The following is a 22,933-nucleotide window of genomic DNA, read 5'->3' on the forward strand; positions in this document are numbered from 1 at the left end:
GTTAACCTTTAGTTAAATTTCGTTTTAGGCAGCGGCTAAAGGCGGCAAAGAATCATAATTTGTAGTCAACATTTCGAACTGGATGACCACTAACACAGTGTTTTAGGACAAAGAAACTGCAATTTTTTTTGCAAAAGCCCTGGAGCTGTCAAAAGGATTTTTGCTGATAAATAAAGGTAAATTTCTTGGTCAGGGTAACATTGTGAATGAATAAACATTGTTCATTTACTACCAACAATGTAGCAATACAAAGCAGGTTGAAAATCTGTAAAGCTAAAAACACAAAAAATAATGACAAAAGCAAAAAAAACAAAATTACTAAAACTAAGTATAAGTTTTTAAAGTTAAGTATATAAATAATACTAAAGTAACACTGGTGTATAGCCCTTTTTAGCAGTTTTCTGCCATGCACATGCTGTTGATTGTAAAGCCAAAAAGACCCTGGACACACCTGAGCTTTTCACATATCCGTGAACCGTCTGCGTAAGTGAATCTCTAATCAGTTCTAAAAAGAATTCCTTGTGTTTAGTGTGTGTGAACAACAGCAAGGTTTTCTTTTCTATTGACTTTTGCACAAAAAAAAGCTGATCGTCTTTTATTATTATAATTATTCCATTGTGAGCTATGTACCATTTTTCCAGCAGTCTGATGGAGTCATAACCGCAGTCGTTGCTGGGCGAGGCTCAAGTATGCAAATAATGCTATAAAGCATTTTTTTTTTTTTTTTTTTTGTCAAAAGATAATGAATTAATGCCCGAGTTTCAACGCTTTATGGCCCTCCAGGAAAATATTGTTTAGTTTGAAGGGACTCTAAATTCCCGGCCATGTGGGAGTTTGTTAGTATTAACATCAGTGAAATAAATTAAGGCAACCCAGTTCTCCTTTGTGTCATTTAATAAATAGCTTATGGTGTAAATATATCATGCTTTTCAAAGCGGATTATAGGGAAAACGCCTCATGCAGAGTCACTGCGATGATATGTTTCTCTCCTGAAATGACCGTAACCCATATTCAGAGGCAAATGAAGCCCACATTCTCTCTTTCCTAGCAGCAGATAACTTTGTCGCACAATGCACCAGGTGTACAGCTGTGTGTGTATGCGTGTCCCACTGCAGTCTGGAGTTGAACGCAGACAGGCTCCTGGGAAGGCACGATGTAATCTCACAAGCACACTCGTTTTCTTTTCTTTACCTCCCTTTCCTTCCTTTTGTCCCCTCCCCTTCTCATTTTCTTCTCTCTTTGGTTAGGAACTCAAAGCATTAGCAGCAGCGCTTCCTGGTTGTGTGGGTGGGAGGTTCCAGTGAGCGTGATTGGCGCTTGAGTTCAGTGCTCTGCGCAGTGCTGATGTTTCTCGCTCTCGCAGGCTCACACACACACTCACACACACAGTGGCGCAACCAGCAGCCACACGCGCTCTATCTGTCTCTCTCTCTCTTTCTCCTCCTCTCTGAGAATGGTCCACCCGGTGCCTGAGGCTCTGCTGTCGCGGCCTGCCGCCCGTGTCTGATCTCTCACACACATACGCGCACTCAATAGTAATCATGATGTGAGAGGTAAGAACCGCTTTTTCTCGCGCTCACGTTCCTGTCTGTCTCTCTTTCGCTGTTCTAACAGCCGAGGCTTGAAGCATTGCACCACTTTTGCACGCTTGCTGTGTGAGGATGGGGGGTTGTTCTGTGTGTGTGTGGGCTGCCTTTGACTTTATAGGGTGCTTTTGTGGTTAACTGCAGTTTGTTATGTCTTGGGGACTGCAAACAAATCTCAGCAGTGTTTTTCCGCGTACTTAAAAGTTGCGGTTGCATCTGTGCGTGTGCGTTTGGCAGGAAACGTCCCTCGCGCAGGTACTCCCCCACCTCTCCGCGACCGGCTACTTGTTTAGACAGTGGCAACCGTGCGATTGGTTAACTGTTGAGCCTGAGAGCACTTCTCCTTTTTTAAGCCCCCCTCTCGGGTCTCACTTCCCTTCTGTTTGTTTTATGCGCGTACCCAGCGTGTGCATGTTTTTTTTCTTCTTTTTTTTTTGCATACGCTCTTGGGCTCTGTCGTAAGAGCCCGAGAGCTTCTTTCCACTCCCCCCACATGTAAATTACGTGTGACATGTTTAACTGCTGTTTCCTAATATGGCTCGTGCTAGATTTCAGAGCGGTAGGACCCAGTCAGGCACCCTGGGACTGCACAGGGGCGTGTGTGTGAGAGCGTAACTGTCTGCGAGAGGGAAAAGAGAGGGGAGAGAGATGTTGACGCAGGTTTTCACTTCTGTCTGAGTGCGTCACTCTTCCATGCAGTCATGTAAGTAAACGCTGAACACGCTCTCACTGCAGAGAGAAACATATGGATTCGAGCTCTCGCAAGTCTGCTCGTCGGCTGCTCGCGGTGGTTTTCCTGCGCTAAAGGGAAACGTAAACATGTAAGAAAAGATTGCTTAAGAACAGGTTATGCTGACTTTTAGGGCACTTCATAGGCGGGTTATTGTTTCACCGTGCTGCAGACTGTTAAAAATCAGAAAATGAGAAAAGAATATCGTCGCTGAGAAGGGTGTGTGTGATTAAAGCCATTGTTTCAGTTGTTTGAAGATCATGGTTTTTTTGGAGGGGGAGGAAGGAAAATAAACAAATAATCTGTCCGGGGTGGTCTGGCGCCAAGTCTTCGGGTTTTGTCGACGGCACGCTGTAGTTGAGAAAGTGAAAGTGCCAAGAAAATAAGCACATGGAGACTTTATAGGGAAGCACACTTCACTTTAGTTCTCTGTAATTCACTTCCGATTCTGTTCAGACTAGCTCTGAATCTTTTTTTAGCAGAATTCTGCATTAGCAATGTAAACAGTGAGTAATCATGGATGCAAAAATATTTTTTGTAAGTGGTTTAATGCTAGCTATTATAGGTTACACTTTATTTAAGGTGACATAGTTACATAGTACTTACTCAAATAAGTACTGCGTAAAACTAATTAACTGCATGTACTTAGTATAAAGTTAACGGTTACGGTTTGGTTTAGGGTTAGTTACTTGTAAATATGCATAATTTACTGTTATTACTATAGTAATTACATGTAGTAAAGTGGAACGACGTCACCTTAAAATAAATTGCGACGATAAACATATTGCACCTGCGTTAGGTATCGTAGCACATCTGGTTGTTCGCGCCATCTCACATCTTATCCTAGGGTTTTCTTGCTTTTTGTCTCAGGAACATTCTTGCTTTTCTGTGGTTTTCAGATGCTAGACTTTCATTTGTAAAGGAATGCTTTGTGTTTTTGCATGCTAATGATGCCTGCTGTCTTTAATGCCACTAATGAAATATGTCTGATGACGACTACATGTTGAATCTATCAAGATGTTTATGCGCTTAACATCTAGAGGGCGTTGTAGAAAAATACTTGTGTTTTAATAAAGCTCGAAGTCTTACCATACTGAACTATTGTCATTTGAATAGTTAATAAATAATATATTGAAAACCATTCACCTTCGACCTTTTCGATTCTCACAGCTTTGCTGAACGTTTGAGGGTTTATAAACCGTGCATGTTTCTGAGTTACTGGGTAGAAGGGCTTTGTGCTGTGTAACCATGGTGATGATACTATTTTCAACCCTTTCCAACATGGCAATCATCACCTACACACGTCTGAGTCAAACGATGTAATGCTGTGGTTTAGATAACCATCTCTGCTGCCCGCACACCTTTCTGATCCTTTACTCCACCCAGATTCAGGCCAGTTCCTTCATGCATGGAAAAAATGCTGATTTGGGTTCTGCTGAATTTGGAGTAAATATAATCAGTGTTTTAGAGCGTTCACAGCTTGCCTGATTCCAGATCAGAAGCATTTGAGTTCTGAATTGCAGAGCGACACCATAAAGATCCATTCTATATCTCAGATTGTGGTGGAGTCTGATAGGTTCTGAAAAATGAGCTGTACTTTAAGGTTGTAGTTATGTGGTTTTGGGATTTTTCTGAAATAAACTTACAGGTTTGTTCTTGAATGTTTAGTTTTAAGGTTTGGTCATAAAAATAAAGGTGATGTGCATCACATTAGGTTCAACACAACCTTCATTTAGTGAAAAATCATTTTTGGCTGAATATTTTGTATTTTTTGGCAGTTTTGGTTGTATATGATTCTTTAGAGATTTGTAGAAGTTCTTGATGTTACATTCATCACGTTCTTTAGATCAGCTGATTGGTTTCTGTGTTCTTCAAGTTCATATGATGGTTTTCTAAAGAACTAGAGAATATATTAAGTTCTTTGTGGAACTTTCAGGTTCTATGACATCATAATGTAAAAATCCTTCTTGTTTTTAGTTCCTACAGTATATGGTTCTGTTTATAAAAGGTGTTGGTGCAGGTCATCATACTTTTAGATCCTTAAACGGTAACAGTTTCCCATATACTTAGGTATTAGCTGTTATATTTACAAATGTGAACCAGGCTCATAAAACACTGCTGTTTCAATATTAATATGATGCATATTTGAAGAGTCAAAGATCTATGCAGGCAGAGTTTGTTTTTGTTTCCTAAACAGACTAAACTCATGCTGATTTTAACCTTTAATTATAATTCTTCCATTTAAAAATCAGTCCTTTAATATCGCACTGCTGCCAAATAACAAACAGAGCCACTGGAAATAAAAATGTTCAATCAGGCATTTTTCACCAGCAGGAGCATATTAGACATCAGTACAGACGTAAATAAAGCCATGAGCCAAAGTGCAAAAAGAATGAAACATTTAATATCTCATTCATGTGAATCATTGAAATAGTTTCCACTTGTTAAAAGAGAACATAACATCCAGTTCTCCTCCCAGTGGCAAAAATGTTTGACTTTTTAATGGGCTTTGATTGGCATACTTCCAGATCATTCTCTCTCTCTCTCTCTCTCTCTCTCTCTCTCTCTCTCTCTCTCTCTCTCTCTCTCTCTCTCTCGTTCTTATTTTCTCTCCTTGTTTGACCTTGCAGCAACTTCTAAGAATTCTGTTATTCCACCGCAAAGGATTGTGGGAGATGGACGGTGACTTAATAGCCAAATCATTTAACCAAAAAAGAAAAGTTGGACCAAAGAAACAGCATCGTTATGATCAAGTGAAGACTAGGATCTTAAAGTGGGATCCAAGTCTGAGCATGAATTTTCTTTAATTGTCATGGCGATTATTCCTCTTCTCAGTAAACACAGATAACGCAGGCATGAGCCTGTTTAGTGCAAGATCAGAATCACGCTGCAAGGCTCATGAATTCACATTATCTTGCGATCGCTTACTTTTCATTTCACAAAATCATTTAGCCTATTTTGAGTATTCAGTGTTCCCAGGATCCAGTTTGCTTCCACACTGAAAGTCTTATCGGATTACAATATGTCATTCCATAAACAGGGCTGTGTTTTGTGCGCATGTACGTGTGTTTGTTTTCATAATGTACTTGATCCAAGGTAGCATACCAGTGCTCTTACAAAAATGTACCATGGTAACCATATTTCTGATAAAATAATAATATTTGAAATACATTTATTTTATGCTAAGTAAATATACTACAAATACATTTACATATGTATGTACTGTGCTTAATATAAATACTCTGCAATTGTACTTTTGTTATATTAAATTGATAAACTTAAAATCTGCTAAATTAAATTAATTTTGTACTTACTACACTTTAGTTTTCCAGAAATGTAGTGCTGAGGTTCATCTAAAGATATACTTAAGTATATTTGACTGTGCTAAAATGGACTTTAAATATCTTGCATTTAAAGACATTATTATACAGTGTTATGTTATTATACAAAAGATATTATACAGTGATCATACTAACCTTACTAATAGTGATATTAAAACACATTTCAGGCTTAATATTAAGAAATGTGCATTGTGCAATAAATACTAAAAACTTTTTATTTCACTAAGTCTCAAGCGATGTCAGTAAATATGTTAATGGCTTTTGTAGTATACCATGTTTGTTTGTTTATAATATATTATAGAATTTTAAATATATTTAATTTATTTTAATATTTATTTATTTATTAGAATATATTATAGAATTATAAACTTATATTTAAGTTAAATTATTATTTTATTATTTGTTTACCGTGTTTTTTATTTATTTTTAATATATCATATTATAGAATTATAAATATGTATTTATTTGTTGGTTTTTTACTACTGGAAAATACTAATAAATTAATATATTTTTCCATTTTTTTGAAGTGAGTGGTGGTTGCAACCCTGTTCAGAGGGGGTTTTTAGCACTTTGTTGTGGATGGTTGCTAAGGTATTCTGATTGGTTGCTAGGTGGTTACTTACTGGCCCAAGTTAAAAGAGGCCACTCTCAAGTCTCTGTTATTGTTATTCTGGTCTCTAGTTATACATTTTTAAAAATTTAGTCATTTTCTTTTCTTGTTTCTACGGAACTGGTAGCTAATACCAATCTTGCATGGTTTTATTAACAATAAATGGAATAACTATGTCATTCAAGTTGAAATGATGGTAGATTTTTGTAAAGGTGTCGCTTCTCACCCTCTCTCAGACTGAGCTGCTGCTCTCAACTGGCATGCGTCCGGACCATTGCTACATCTCTGCCTGTGATTGGCTCACTGCGAGTCGCGCAATACTTTAGAGAAACAGGAAATGACCTCGCCGTTCACTTTCCAACTTCTCGTTCTCTGTTAAATGATACGTCACAGCTCTTTAGCAGTAGCTGTGATGTGCCATTTGGTTCAGTTTTCCTCAACCTGGACTGAAACTTTAAATTCTGAAGGGTTGCTTTGTATGTGTCCCGTGTGTGTGTGTTTGTATAAGACAGAGACCAGTGTGTGTATGTGTGTCAGTGGGGTGTGTGTTAGTCCAGGAATGTGAGTGACAATGTTTTATTTGCTCTGACTAACAGTATTCTGCAGACTTCAGTGCATTTCTGGCATTTTTAGGGGTGTGAAGGATTTATGCAGCTGGTGAGAGTCTAATAGAGATCGAGTGAGAAACACAGAGAGGCAGTGAGATAAAGTGGAAGATGGGCTGCGTCCCAATTCTTCTCATGCTGTCTGTCCTAATTGGTACAATTCCTTGCAGTGAATTTTCAGAATGTGCATTTTCCGTGTGCGTGGAATACCTGGATAATCTACTTCTACTGCATCTGCCAAAATATGCAGTGTATGCAGTAATGTAATGCACCCAACTTGGCATTCCATGAATACTGGATCTATTTTTACATGAAACTGGATGAAAAATGCACAATATGTTTATTTCTGAGATGATAACTGGACAGAGGAAATAAACAGGGATCATATGATGGCCTCGTGATGATGAGCTCATGTGATGAATGTAGCATGCTATAGTTTGAAATGATTATTGTTGCATATAATGCATTCCATATCACATGCTATTTTGAAAAAAATAGTACGTATTATACGCTATATGGGTGATTCTTCAGTTTTTGCGTCCCCTAAGATGATTAAAAATAAATAAAAATTAAATTATATTAGTTTTCATTTTTTTATTTGACAGACAGTTAGATAGATAGATAGATAGATAGATAGATAGATAGATAGATAGATAGATAGATAGATAGATAGATTGATTTTTTCACAGTTTTAAGGTGATATTTGCCATACATTTATTTAAAAAAATAAATAAATGTGGACAGTTCTTTTTTTTGCATCTTTTCCTGAGAACTTAAAATTCATTAGATATTTATTTGTATTTATGTGTTCAATTTGTAACTTTATTAGGATTTTTCTTTATTTTTATTTTAGAAACCAGAAGAAATAAACTCAGTTTCAGATTGTAATATATAAACTTTAATAAATGAATTTAAGTTGTAAAAAAAAAAAATGCATACATACCTACATACTGGATAACAATGGACTGCAATCTAACATGTTGTTTTTGCATGTCCAACACTTATCAACAATTTGTGAGAAATATTTTGAAGATGAAGATTTCAGATAGTCGAAAGTGCCTATTCGGTTCGTTTCAGTTTAGTGCACAGTTTCGTCCACTGTGAAATAATCTAATCACACACTCGAATGATGAAAATGTTTGCTGCAGAGCCCTCAGGAAGATGGTATAAAGCTGTTTTCCCCCTCTTTTCCTCTGTTGCAGGTGGGTACTGAGTATCGTGCCCTCTCTTGCGTCTGCCGCTGCTTGGAGCTGCTTATAGTACCAGCCTCAGCTTTCCTGCCTGCTTGCTGCCCACATCAGTGAAAGACTGCCCGCACAACCCCACAATCCCTGTGACCCCGAACGACCCCTACCTGACAGAGCTGAAGTGGGCACTATTGAATCAGCCAATCAGAGTCAAGGATTTTTGCTTTGGGATCCATTACTGCAGTTCAGTTTTTCCTTGAAGCAAAATTTTTTTTTTTTTTGTTCTTTCTGCTTTGGCCTGGCGTGTATCCACGAGGAAAGAGGAGCTTAATGATCTAAGAAAGAGAACATTAGTAAAAAGGACAAACTGCTTTTGAGAAAAACACAAAGCACACCCAAGGCACTTTGGGATTTTAAGGAATTGAAGTTTGCTTGCCGCTAAAGCGAGATGGCGATGAATATGGCTCACATGCGGGACACGAAATGGCTGACGCTGGAGGTGTGTCGAGAGTTTCAGCGGGGAACATGCTCACGCTCCGATGCTGAGTGCAAGTTTGCGCATCCTGCCAAGAGCTGCCAGGTGGAGAACGGGCGAGTCATTGCGTGCTTTGATTCACTGAAGGTAAGAAACGCCTCGGACTTCCAACTCTAGTGTGCACGGTCAGAACGTCTCTGCCGTTTACATGTATTTTAGGTATATAGATATGCTGACAATTTTTTTTTAATTCTGGTTGAAATCTTGAAGTCTTTCTGTTCTTTCTTAACGGTGTATGCCCACTTTTGGTCACATTATTATATTTATTATTATTTTTATTTTATTTGTATTATTTATAATTTTTATCATTATTTTTTTAATAATTTTACCTTTCGATTTTTTTTAAATAATCATGATAGGGAAAGGAGAGAAAAAGATGGAGAGGCCATACTGGAAAAATGTACCAAGCTAGAATAGAACTCTATGACCACTTTTGGTCACATGATTATATTCATTATTTTCTTATTGTGTATTATATTTTTGTTTTATTTGTATGGTTTTATTATTTATTCAACTTTAAAAAAAAATTAATTATTCTATTTTATTAGATTTATTTAACTATTTTTTTTATTTGTGACCTTTGACACATTTTATTTTGTAACTTTAAAAGAAAGGACAGGAAAAGATGAGGAGAGGCAGGACTAGAAATTGTTGCGAGCTAAACTAGAACTCTCTCACTTTTGTTTACATGATTATATTTTTTTCTTTTTACCATGATAGAGAAAGGACAGGAAGAGAAGTGAGACTGGAAAGTGTTGCTAGCTAGACTAGAACTCTCACTGCTAGTAGACTAGAACCGCTAGTTTAGCAGTTTTTGTTTTTAAAGATGCAAATATTCAAAGTTATTCATTCATTGATTATATATTTTTGCCAAGGTTTATTAATTTATTAATTTTACTAGTCAAATAGCACTTTTATGAGCATGAAAATAAGCAAGATTAGTTTCCATATTATCTGGCTATATAAATGGGCCAGTGTTTTACCTTAGAATGACACGGCTCATAAATTCCTTCTTCCTACTTGGATGCTAACATGAGCATTCCACACAGTTTATAAAAATGCAAATCAACTGTACTGTAAAGCACAGTGAATTTTTATATAGGAATTTCTTTTAAAATAGTAGTCTAGACGAGTGTTTCTCTGGTGGTTTGCAAGACCGTTTTGAGTGGTTCATTTTTTCTGATGCGAGACTTTCATTTTGACAAAGACATGTGAAAGCTGTTTTCTTCTGACTCTTCTGTAAACACTTTGCACTTTTTTTTTTGTAATTCCACTGAATTTCCATTTCCATTTCCATAGAATGGTGCAGAAACCGGGAAGTTTAATTCCTTCGAGATTTTCCAATGGGGTTTTTTAATTTATAAGTAAAATAAAGCCTGTGGTAATCACAACTTGCCCATACTTTGACATTTTGTTCTACAACGTAAACTGCAGACACTCACACTCCAAACTGTCTTATTTAGTTACTTATTAAAACCGTACATTTTCAAAAATGAACATAACTGCTTCAAAATTCACATTTTCGCTATGGGTAATTGTTGTAGAACAAAACGTCAAAGTATCGTCTAGTTATGTTTACCACAAGCTTTATTTTACACATAATAAAAAAAAAAAAGGTGATTCTGTATCTGCTGTCAGATGAGAGGATCAGGCTATATGTCAGTGTCATTAACACATAACTTGTTAGGACCAGTTCACACAGAACACATTTTTGCAGTCATAATTAAGAGCATACAGCAATGTAATTATGTTGTCAAATACCAAAATTACCAAAAAGTACCAATAAATTACCTAAGTAGTACAGTATGTCATGTGTTTGCATGCTGGTATGATGTTCATTCTATTCATCAGTATCAGTGTCCATATGTTTTATGAACACAACAGTTTATGTTTCTGTAACCTTAACCCAAAATATCACCAATTCTATATTTTGGATGACTGTGGTGGCTCATACCAACTTACTAACTAGTTTGGGACTGCTATTTAATAGCTTTACCATATAATACTTTTTATTTATCAGTGTTAGTGAAATTCATACAATTTATGTGTTAAGTAAAGTGGGACAGTACTCATGTGTGTTAACCATTTTTGAGAAAAAAATTGGCTTGGTTCAAATTCCCCAAAAATTTGGTTCGCGGCTTAAAGGGATAGTTCGGCCAAAAATGATATTTAACCCATGATTTACTCACCCTCAAGCCGTTCGAGATGCATATGTCAATCTTTTTTCAGACGAACACATTTTCAGTTATTTTAGAAAATGTCTTAGATCTTTCAGTGGTTATAATGTGAAGCTATGGGGTCCACCTCCTTCAAGTCCCAAAATGTGCATGCATCCTTCACAAAAGTAATCAATCCGGCTCCAGGGGGATAAACGAAGGCCTTCTGAGGGTAATCCGTGCGGTTTTGTCGTAAAAATATACATATTTAAAACTTTATAAACGAAAATAACTGGCTTCCGGTAGCGGTCGATGCGCGTTCACGGAGATGGATGCTGGCGTATGATGTAGGACGTAGCGTAGGAAGCGTCATGACGTAGAACAAACGTAGAGTTTTGTTTTGCTCTGCTCTCTGGCTGCGCTGTCACGTTCGTTCTACATCACGACACTTCCTACGCTACGTCCTACGTCATACGCCAGCATCTATCTCCGTGAACGTGCGTCGACCGCTACCGGAAGCCAGTTATTTTCTCATTTTTGCCAGTTAAATATCATTTTTGGCCGAACTATCCCTTTAATGACCATTGGAAAATGTGGGCCTCATAGACCTTATTCACAGCAGCGCCATCTTTGATTTTTAACGGCAATGAAAGTAAGGCTGTGAGAGATAGACATACATCTTTTCAGTGGGTTTTGCTGTTATTTATGTGTTTTTGGATTTAAAACTGCAAAAATATCTTTCCAAGAAGTTTCAGTAGACAAAAAAACCTCCAGACAACATGAGCTGTGGAAAATGATTAGGAGCTTTATACAGCTTTTTACAGCGGGTGCCATTGAAAACATGGTCGATCCCTCACAGCCTCACTTTCATACCTGTCATGCCGCTGCTCTGAATAAGGTCTATTGCCAAACCAGTTGATAACTACTGGTCTAGACCACAAGACTTATGGGAGGAGCAACACACCAATGTTGTTGGTGTGATTGAAACTGTGATGATCATTGTCACTTAAAGAACACAAGTCTTATGTAGAGGAAAAGAGCATTTTCTTGACCTTTATATGACTGGAATCCTTAGCATTTTGCATAGAAGTTCCTGCAAACTCTCAAAGTTGCAAAACATTTCAACAAATTTCCAAATCCAGGTCTCTGAGAGGAGAAGACTAAACACAAACTGATTATTCTGTGCTTTGCTGCCTTTTAATGACACACTGAATCTCTTATGTTTGGACAAGACTGAGGATGAGGTCTTATGTGTGGAATTACCCTGGTGAGATGGTGCTTGAGCGTTTCTGCTCAGCGCTGCTCTTTTCTGCAGTTTTTCAGTTCACTTCCTCATTTGGTCAGTGTCAAAGAGACACTCAGCACAGCTTATGTACTCTAAAACCGCCAGCACCCGAGCCTGGACGAGCAAGACAACATTAAGCTCTCAAAACTCCAAAAGGTTTTGGAGATCTGGTGTTCACGATAATGGTTTTCATTTCATTTTGATAATTATATGGCTATATTGTATTTTTAAACCCTTTGAGTATTCAGCAAAAAGCCACTGGTATTAGTACAAATCCCAAAAATATGAGAAATATATATAGAGAGAGGCCGCTCATGCATGCGTTTCCATCATTCCCATTTCCTGTCCCATGTTCTGAACGGAGTATTTGCTCTCTCCAGAACAAAATCCTCTATGATGAACAGGCTGATACCAACTGCTAACTCCACAGAGATCTGATCCTCATCCATGAGCCCTCCGCTTTTCCCTCTAATAACACCAAAAATCACATCCATCAGTGCGGACCCCAAGATTGGCCCTCTCTGAAAGTCTGAGTCAACAGAGACTGAAAAGTCTGTAATGCCTAGCAGAAGAAACTCGGGTTCTCACAACTTTCTGCCATTTAGATGAATCTACGGTTTGGTGTTTAAAGACGGAAGACGTAATTCTGGTACGACGAGATGTTTGAAGTGGTGGATGATTGTTATTTTAAGTTCTGGCAAAAAAACGAAACATGCTCAAGTTTACTCGTTTTATTTTATGTAATTAATAAAAATTTTAGTATATAGATACATATATAGTAAATATATATAGTGCATAATTAAATTAATTTCATTAATTTCATTCCCAACATATGAGTGGAAATAAAAGTAAACTTGTCTTAGCAAGGATGTCTAAAAGGTTTTTCCAGTAATGTTTAGAGCTTAAGCTTTGATAAATGAATTATGAGCTATGTTACATCTGTCCAGAATGAGCTTCTGTGAAGTTCCACCAATCCATTACTCTGGTTCATATCGTCCAGTGTTTGGCTTAGTGTGGAGCTACTAAATTATTGATGTAACTAAATATATTTAAATATTAAAAAGACCAAATGTGATAAATTATTAAAATGTCTAAATACGCTGAAATATTAAAAACATAAGTTATGAGTTTATTAGCTGTTCATTTGTATCACCTGGACTTTTCAAACAACTCCATGTAGTGTGTGTGTGTGTGCGTGTGCGCGTGTGCGCGTGTGTGCATGACCACTTCCTTCCAGAGCAGTAGGGAATGCCACTTTGTAATTTTCCATCTATTTTTACACGGCAGGAGAAAAGCAAATACGCGCACAGACACACACTGGCAGGGGGGTTCAAGCTAAATCTCGGGTCTGCTGGGAAACCGTGGCAATGTTTCAGGTGTTCCCCTCCACACACACTCACACACACACACACACACACACACACACACACACACACACACACACACACACACACACACCAATATATTTGTTTATGTTAGACACATCCAGTAGTTTTAATACATTTTAAAATATAACTTATTTTTGTGAATGCAAAGCTGAATTTTCAGCATCAATCATTCTAATATGCTGATTTGCTGCTCAAGAAACATTTCATATTATTATCAATGTTGAAAACAGTTGTGCTGCTTCATATTTTTGTATAAATGTGACAGGTTTATTTGAAAGAAAAATATTTTGTAACATTATAAATATCTTTACTGTCATTTTTGATCCACGAGTCCTTGCTGCATAAAAATATAAATTTATTTTAAAAAAGATCTTACTGATCCCAAACTTTTAAATGTTAGTGTATTTTCTTTTTTTATATATTAAATATATTTCGTACAATGTTATTATATTGTTATTATATTGTTATATGATAGTTATAGTATTTAATAAGTATATATTAATTATTATTATTATCATTACTATTATATATTTTATAGCACAGTCATGGTATACGTAATGATTTTTCTGGATAGAAGTAAAAATTAATTAAGTAAAAAGTACTTAAAAAGTACTTAGTACTTAAAAATAAGTAAAAATTGTTTATATATATGGTATTAAATAGATTTCCAGTTGCTTTTGAGTAATTCATTACATTAATCTCATTGCATTAACCTTTGCAAATTCAAACTAAAGGACAAGATAATTTGTTACAATTAAAAATATATGTTGTCATACCTCACAGCTAGAGCCACAGAACTGTTTTCTAAAGGAGGTTGAGTAAAAACAGACGAATCGTGTGAAGATCTACTGTGAATAAAGGCCTGTGAGAGTCGTGAATCTAGCGCTGGCCGCGTGTGTTTGTGTCTGTTTGAGAGAGAAAGCGAGGTAAAGATCTGAAGAAATTGTTTCAGTGCAGATGTGAACAGAAGAACATTGTCGTGTGTGTGTGTGTGTGTGTGTGTGTGTGCGTGTGTGTGTGTGTGTGTAACAGCTCTCTTGGCCATGTTGGATCATGCTGGCTGGATGAAAAGCACACTGTGAGGCTGCTGACGCTGACTGCCAGACACACACACACACACACACACACACTGCTCGGCTTTATCTATCATCCTTCCATCTGACAGAATGATAGATCTGTTATCTCTTCCTGTATAAATATCTCCAGACTGGCAGAGATAGAGAATGTGACACAAATTAAGTAAATAAAACTGACAGAAAAGGAGAGCTTTAATATGGAGGAAAAAGGAACCTGTTAAAATAACAGGGATTTTCAGAGAGAAAGAGAGAGAGGAACAGCTATGAATTCGGTGTTGTTTTACACTTTTGCTTCAAGCGAAATGGAAGATCATAGAGTGGAAAAGTGGCTTTGAGTAAAGCTGACGTGGGTGAGAGATGTTTGAGCCGACTGGCCAGTTTCCTCATCTCTAACAAGAAACAGGCCAGCCATATGGTCCACAGAGATGGCCACTGCAATACTTTTGGCGGGAACAGAGAAACAGGAAGATCTAAGTGTGGGTCAAAACAGACCAAGTAGGTGCTTCCTCATCCATGAAAAGACCACTTCATGAGGCCAAAGAGCATTTATCCCGATGTAAATGTCCCTGGCTTGTGTACAGCTTATCAGTGTTTGTAATTTTGAAGTAGAAAATGGTTTTGTCTGGTCAGAATGATCATATTTAATGTCAAAATTACAACTGGGAGCTCTTTTTTTAGACTCACTTTCCAAGTCATAGAGATTTATTTGTAAAAGTTGAGTACAGTTTCATTTGTATGCATTTTATCTACTATTCATGAAGAAAAGAGAAAAGTTTGCCAGAAAATGCTACAAATTTATAGACTTTGAGGCGACAGACAAAACTACATTTCCCATGATTCTCAGCTAAATACACTTTTTACACACCTAATGCACATTTTTGCTTTGCATTTTGCTGAACTACTGCTAAAAAAGCATCTTGTTTTTGAAATTTAAAAGAAGAGAGCAATCAAATCTGAAACTGCCAAACAGTTTTACTCTGGCTAAAATCACACACACATTACCTCATATTTAGGAATATGGTAGTTGTCCTTCATTATTTCCCACTGAATATTCTGATTTAATCACAAATAGACTACTATTTGGGGTATTTTTTATTTATTTTTTCCTTTTTTGAATAAATTACATTTTAAAATATATAAAAAAAAAGAAAAAAATATTTTTAATTGTAATAATATTTCACAATTTTACTGTTTTATTGTATTTTATGAGCATAAGAGACTTCTTTCAAAAACATAAAAAGATCTTACAGACTCCAAACTTTTCAATGATAGTGTACGTCACATAATGCAAGTTAAATCTGTTTCAGTCATTGTAAGGATGTTTCATATAATGTTTTTATGTATGTCACTGCATTATGAGGGCAGCTCGCAGCTTAATGATTAGAGCAGACTGTGGATGGCCTTCTTTCAGATGATATAATTAGAACAGGTATCACATGACTAGGCATCTAAAACACACTTATGCGGGGACACACACACACACACACAGTCATCAAGAAACACAACACAACTCAAGTATCTATGCTCTCAATGATGTGTATTTGCATATCATGCAAATCATTTGCCTGAATATAGTCAAATATGCTTTGCCTTCCCAGCAGCCCTCACAAGCTCAATCCGACAGAGGTGAAGTTGAGATCAACCAGTAGTAGACAACCAGCACTCCCCTTTAACGCGTATCTCTCCATTTTGGCTCGAGTTGTGCAATTATGTGATGTACCAGAGGGCTCTTCTCATGTTAATGGCGCTGTTTGCTGGTAACGAACACTCCTTTGACCTTGTCCAGTCAGACAAGACGAATCTGAATGCTGAACAGGATGTTCAAAGCCGATGTAAAATAGCCGATATACCTGCAACCGCACATCAGTTGAATACTTTTTTGTACGTTTATTTTATATAGACTACATTTAGTCTATTAACTGAATTACATAGTGGCATATTTATTTATTTTGTTATTATCATTATTAATTAGAAACTTGGGCAAATTAGCGTGAGAGCGCAATCCCATAAAAGAACCAATGGAAGTTGAAAGTTTCTGCGCGTGATCCACTGACGACACGCACATTAAAGAACCGTCCCAGTCAGATCATTTCCACAATGACCAGCTCAATCTACCAAGAACAGCACAAATTAACGTCTGGTTTAAGACATGCTTTTTTGGGGGCGTTAAATAATGGCGCAAATACTAGTAAATTGACTACTGCAAACCTTAGTAAATCACCTTGCATGATTCATTTCAATGCTCTCCTCCCATAAATGTTGCGTCTGAAAGAGAAACTCCTATAAATGCATGTGCAATAAGGTCAGCCGCAAAAATAACCCTGTCCACGCCTTTTCAGCGCTGTGTGTCCTTTAGTAAATCTCGACAGTGTTTTTTTTAAAAGCAAAAAGTGGGTTTACATTGGCGCAAGCTGTTTGTAAATCTGGCCCTTGGTTACTTATGTTGGTCTCCAGATAAGACAGATATAATTTCAGCTATTTGAATGAGGATTAACCATTATATATCACCATCATACAATGTAATATTATTATATTATGTAGCTTTTTTAAATTGTGAGTCTATGGTTTTTAGACAAATTCTAGGTGTCATTTTGTGTACCAGAATTCCTGTGTAAATACTCTGAGTTTTAAGGGTTACGTGTGTTATTTTGTCCCACTAGCATCACAAAAATGTGTTAAAATAATGATTGTTTTCAAACAGGTTTCCTGAACGCTCCCGCCATCTGCCATTGGTTGGACAAACAGATTGTCCCACCCCAAACTCACAGCATTGGTTGAGCTCATGTTGCTGTGTGGGGACGCAAAAAATGACACACTTCAGCTTTAAACCTGAACTGATTTAGCTGTAAGGACCTTTCAGGGTTAGCTTAGAATTCATCCATCAATCATCAACCTGCCCTTGTTCTATAAATCAAATAGAACAAGGCAAAGATTACATGGGGACAACAGAAGAATACATTTACAAAGGCTAGATGCTGAGAAAAGATGTTGTTAATGGGATTTGTTTTCAATGGCGAGGTGTGGAAGCCTGAGTCTCAGACGAATGTTGCGCTACTTTAGTGATGTTGCATAACATTATAGACATTTTTTGACATGATCCTGATGTTAATTGCCTTTTAAGAGCTTTGCATTGTTATGTATGACTTTACCAGCTTCAAAACTGACGTCTGCAAAGCCATTAGCAAAGTCTTCTTACAGCTAATGGACTCAGTCTTGGCAGCAAATAATTTAATCTGGATTTTCTTGACTGGAGATGCCAAATGGCAACTAATTCAGAGGGTTTTTTTTTCTTAGATGGTTTTACACTTTTTTTTTTTTTCTTTAAAGGAAAGCATCTATGATTATATATCAGCGACACATGGCTGAATGTCCCTGTCTGCCCTCTTTTCAGATCGACCCAATGCCTATGATTATTTCAGTATTGGTTCAATATGTTCTCTCCCACAAGCTTGATACTCTTAGGGAAGAAAAAACACAAATAGCACACCTTTTATATCTTAATTTTTTTTTTTCTAGAGAACAATGGGAACCTTTTTTTCCTAGAGAAAATGTGAATTGTGCTTACCTTTGCATTGCAGTTCCTTGGGTGTTTTGAGTGGTTGCTATATAGTTATTTACTAGCTTAAAGTAAAAAGAGACTGTTAATTTGAGGTGTAATCAGTTAGTAAAACTAAAAGCGAACTAATAAAGAATTGTGTTTTGTAATGAAATAAAGCTGAAATAAACTAAAATATAAATATTAGATTAAAAATGTAAAAAAAATGTAGAATGCTTTGTCAACAAAGTACTAAAATGACTAAAACTAAAATTTAAATTAGTTACATATAAATACAAAATTACTAAAACTTAAATTAAAATTAAATTGAAAAGTTACATTTAAATACTTAAATACTACAATATTATATCTGAGCTATGTTAATATTATTCAATATTAATAGTACGAAATTATCTGAGCTATGTTTTCAAAATTTTGTACATACATTTCAAATCCCTGAATTATTTGTTACCTTTAGGAACTTTAGGAAAAATATCGGATGCTTTGATACTGGAACATATTTCAGCTAAGAACCTCTGGGCTTTTCTTGCAGAACAATATTGAATAATAGATAGTTTTTCTTGTCTTGTTTTGGACTGTTTAGTTAGCACGCAAGTTTTTTAAGGGAGTTTGTAGCCTGGGATCATCCTCCTGTTTATAGGAGCTGATCTTGTACGTCTGAAGACCTCAGCGCTTCGGAATACGGCTCCCAGCGCTCGGCCAAACTCAATACAGAAGTCATGGCGGTCGGGTCAATCTCATGTTGCACACACTCACGGCTTTTAAAGCTCACGTCATCTCTGACCCCGTATCAACTCTTGTGTGTGTGTGTGTGTGCGCACGCACTCACTCTCTCTGTATTTGGCTATTTTTGACACCAAGCTTACATTCCAGAGTCTGAGACTGAAGGGTGAGGGTCTTTTTAGTTGTGTGTGTCTCGCTCTGTTTACATTTCGTTAAGTAATGGCAAACACACAACACTCTTGACAGGGTTTTTACTACACTGAACACCTATTAAAATCAAATCTAAACATTATTCTGCTACTGAACTTTAAAGTCAGTTTAATGCACTGACACACTAATGTACGACTCCATCTGTTAGGTTTACTCAGTCATAAAGTTAATGAGAGCTCTTTGATATTTGAATTGTTTCTCTCAGCTATCAGATTTAATTCAGTCTTTTTTTTTTTTTTTTTTGCAGTTTTTTTGTTTGAGAAAGTGTTTGTCTTAAACTTGTGTTTGCTGTAAAGATACCAAAATCAGTCTACAGTATCTATCCATCTGTCCGTCTGTCTATCATTCTGTATATCTATCTAAGATAAATAGACAGACAGATAGATAGATAGATAGATAGATAGATAGATAGATAGATAGATAGATAGATAGATAGATAGATAGATAGATAGATAGATAGATAGATAGATAGATAGATAGATAGATAGATAGATAGTTAGTGTCAATGTGAATTTTATTTATATAGCACCATTAATCACAACCTAGGTTGACCAATGTGCTGCACAATTAAAAACATAACAAGACAATACAATTTAATAAAATGAAATGCAATACAACTTCCTCATTGATTATATGCCAAATAAAAAAATATATACTGTATAGTTTTTAACTTAGATTTAAAAACAGGCAGTGATGATGCTGATTGAATACAGATAGATGTATCTTGTGCTCAGTGGTCTTGTGTGAGTAATGTGTGATTACAGTAACATTAAGCAAATGCAATCCACCTCAACACACTCGACAGCCACTGGAGAAGGGGACTGAACTCGTCTCACCATGTATGGAGACAGAACCGCGAATGCCCTGCCGCGGCCGGACCGCTGTTAGCAGCACACTCATGGAATGTACACGCACAGAAAACACAGACACACTGGGCATTCATTAGAGAATAAATGACTGTTTGAAAGCATAAACATGGGCGCAGTAAATCCACAGAGGACGTTTTCATTCCTGGACCAGGCCATAGTAACGAGCCAGCACTGAGATCTAACACACACACACACAGAGAGAGCGTGAACACAAACAGCAGACTGAGAAAACTGTTTATCTGACATACTGTCCTAATGTGTCATAACAATCATCTAAATCCTGCCTCCTCCCTCTCTCTTTCTCTCTCTCTCTTGCTCTTTACCATAGCTCTATCATGGTTTTTATGGATATCTACCAGTGCATTATGTTTTAGTTTTTTTTTTTTTTTGGACATGTACCATGGTAGTACTGTAGTATTCACCCAGAGTTTAATGTAAATAACATGCTACACAAACATGTTAATCATTCAGTATGGTAGATATCAAAGGAAGCATTGTATTACCAAGTATAAAAAGATAAGGGCTTATATAGTGGGCCAAGTTGTCTAATATCAAAGACTGCAATCCTTGGTATTTATAGTTTCCAGTCACATGACAGTCATGGAGACCTTGAGGGCAGAGCATCCATAGACCCTCAGCACAGGCTTGTCAATTTTCAACGTTTCAAGCCAGGAATATTTAGATCACCTCTCAAAAGAAGAAAACTAAAACAGATATGTGAAAAAACTGTAAGTATTGGCTATTTAGCATAATGACAGATTTACAAGCTATTTTTGTAGGCTGGTGATTTTAGACCGGGAACACCAAGTATGACTTTGTTCCATTTTGTACAAAATAAAAGCATTTCAAACTGAACTTCCTGGTTAAACATTAAAGCACACTAGTGTGATAAACAGTGCAAATTTATTCCATATTTTGTTGAATATGAACCAAATTATCCATAAATTATGCTTTTTTTTTTTTTTTTTTTTTTTATACTGAGGTGCATAAGCTCAGATCAATGAGGCCTATGATCAATCAGTTAAATCAAAACCCGTCCTAATTCAAAGAAAACAAGTTGACAAAAAGATTGAATCCAATATTTGGTAATAATAAAGCAGAGCGGGCGATTTACAAGCAATTTTTAAAAGGTCGGCCATTTTTGACCGGGAACACCAAAGGTGTTTCTAGATTTTCAACGCAGCTTTAGTACATTAGTTATTACAAGCGCGAAGTGGAGGAAGCCATGTTTATCCCTCCTAACTACAAATTGCCATCTGATACTATGGTATAATACTTTTTGTAGGGTGTATACTGTAAACAATTGATTATTGAAGATTTAAAAAGAAATCACACACCACAATTTGCTGTCCCACTAAAAAAAAAAAAAAAAAAAAAGAAAAAAGGTATGCTCAAGTGCAAAACACTCTGAGTGTCATGTTGGTACTGGAGGACTTGCACATTAGTTTTAAAAACTTTAAACCTTAATTGGCCCCTGAAAGAGTTAGATAGACAGCTTATCAGGAACACCCTGACCCTGACCTATTTTGTGTGTGTGTGTGTGTGTGTGTGTGTGTGTGTGTGTGTGTGTGTGTGTGTGTGTGTGTGTGTGTGTGTTGCTGTGAAAGAGAGATTTCACTGCTGCGTGACTCAGCTTCTAGTGAATTCTGGAATTGGACCCTGCACTTCCTGTAGAACTTAGGCTGAGTCATCAAAGCTCTGACTGACAGGAAATGCATCAATCATTAAGAGGGAGGGGTCACCGAACTGCATTATTCATTAGCGCAGTGACCATAACACACAAACAGTGCTCGTGAAGCACTCCATTTTAGGGGATACAATTCTTCTCATATCACATAAGCAAACAAAATGAACTTTGTAGTGCCATAATAAGCAAATCATGTGCATTTTGTGTTTGTGAAGCATCATATTATAGGTGAAATGCATATAATTACAGACATTTTTGAGGTTGTGCATGTGGGGTTCTTTAAAAACACACGCACACACACAAGCGATGGTACAGATGTGACCAGCCCTCCACAGACTGTTTGCTCAAACCTCGTGTCTGTCGTGGTCATGGTTTCCTAGCAACAGAGCCCTCCATCTAAGCCCAGCTCATTCTGATGTGTATTTATGAAAAAGGATAGAAAACACACTGAATTCAATTATCAAAGCCCTTGAATGACGAAGAAAGAGAGAGGAAAGGAGTCCTTTTTTAATGCTTTTATCTTTGTAAATGAAATTTATTTACATTCACAAACTCAGATAATGCATTTTACAGAGTATGTAGTTATTGATTATATCTAATTTTGATTGGGCAATCATCATATTCGTATCCATTTAGTTCTTTATTTGCTAAGAAGATGCAGGTTAATATACAGTCAGCTGGACATTATCCCAAAATAAACTCCTTCAGGGTGAAACAAGAGCCCTCGGCTCCCTGATCAACATGTGGTTGTTTATTTTGCGGTAATAACCGGCGGTCTGTAGGCTACATTGTCTCATATGAGCTATGATTAAAATGCAATATGAGTATAGTGTTTATGTATTCTTAGCAATTTATACTCCCTACTTTAAATAGCATGTGAAATTGTATGCAGTATGCAACAGTAAACATTACACGCATTAAAATTATTCTCACATTACCTCACTACGTTACATATTTTATCCAGCAAATAACATCAAATTATCTTCTAGTATTTTTAATCCAGGTTTGTTTACAAATATATTATCTTTTGGCAGTCTGATGGAATAGTAAGTAAAATTTGAATTTACTTCCATTTATATATGTAAGGAATTATTGACGACGGGCCATGGATTATTAGAAAAGCAAGCGAAGTTACACTTCAGGTGTGCAATATTTTTTTAATAATTCAATGGACCAGAGTCAATTATTCCACTTATACTACGGTTACCACAACGCAAAACATTGTTCAGATGATGTATTTCAAGACATTTGTCAGGTTTTTGTCCTTAAAACGCTCTTGTGTGCAGGACTAATTTCTAATGCATCTCACCCCACAACCTCCATTGCTCAATCCAAAACGTCATTTTAGAGCTAGTAACTGAGGCTCGAGCCGCTGATAGCAGAATAATG

General features: G+C 36.6%; 1 protein-coding gene across 38 annotated transcripts in view; it reads left to right on the forward strand.

Annotated features, from left to right (window-relative positions):
• Window positions 1-22,933, forward strand: part of mbnl1 (muscleblind-like splicing regulator 1) — a 73,462-nt gene that overhangs the window by 27,033 nt on the left and 23,496 nt on the right. For 11 of the 38 annotated variants that reach the window (XM_079876330.1, XM_079876314.1, XM_079876325.1 and 8 more), the window contains one exon: window positions 8,075-8,681. In XM_079876330.1, coding sequence (XP_079732456.1) covers window positions 8,508-8,681 — 174 coding nt within the window. In that variant the 5' untranslated portion in view covers window positions 8,075-8,507. Of the gene's footprint in view, window positions 1-1,355; window positions 2,408-8,074; window positions 8,682-22,933 lie in introns of those variants that run through there. The other 27 variants (XM_079876300.1, XM_079876308.1, XM_079876304.1 and 24 more) reach the window with 10 other exon arrangements.

Source organism: Squalius cephalus, assembly GCF_949319135.1.
Source record: "Squalius cephalus genome assembly, chromosome: 7".
Classification (NCBI taxonomy): domain Eukaryota; kingdom Metazoa; phylum Chordata; class Actinopteri; order Cypriniformes; family Leuciscidae; genus Squalius; species Squalius cephalus.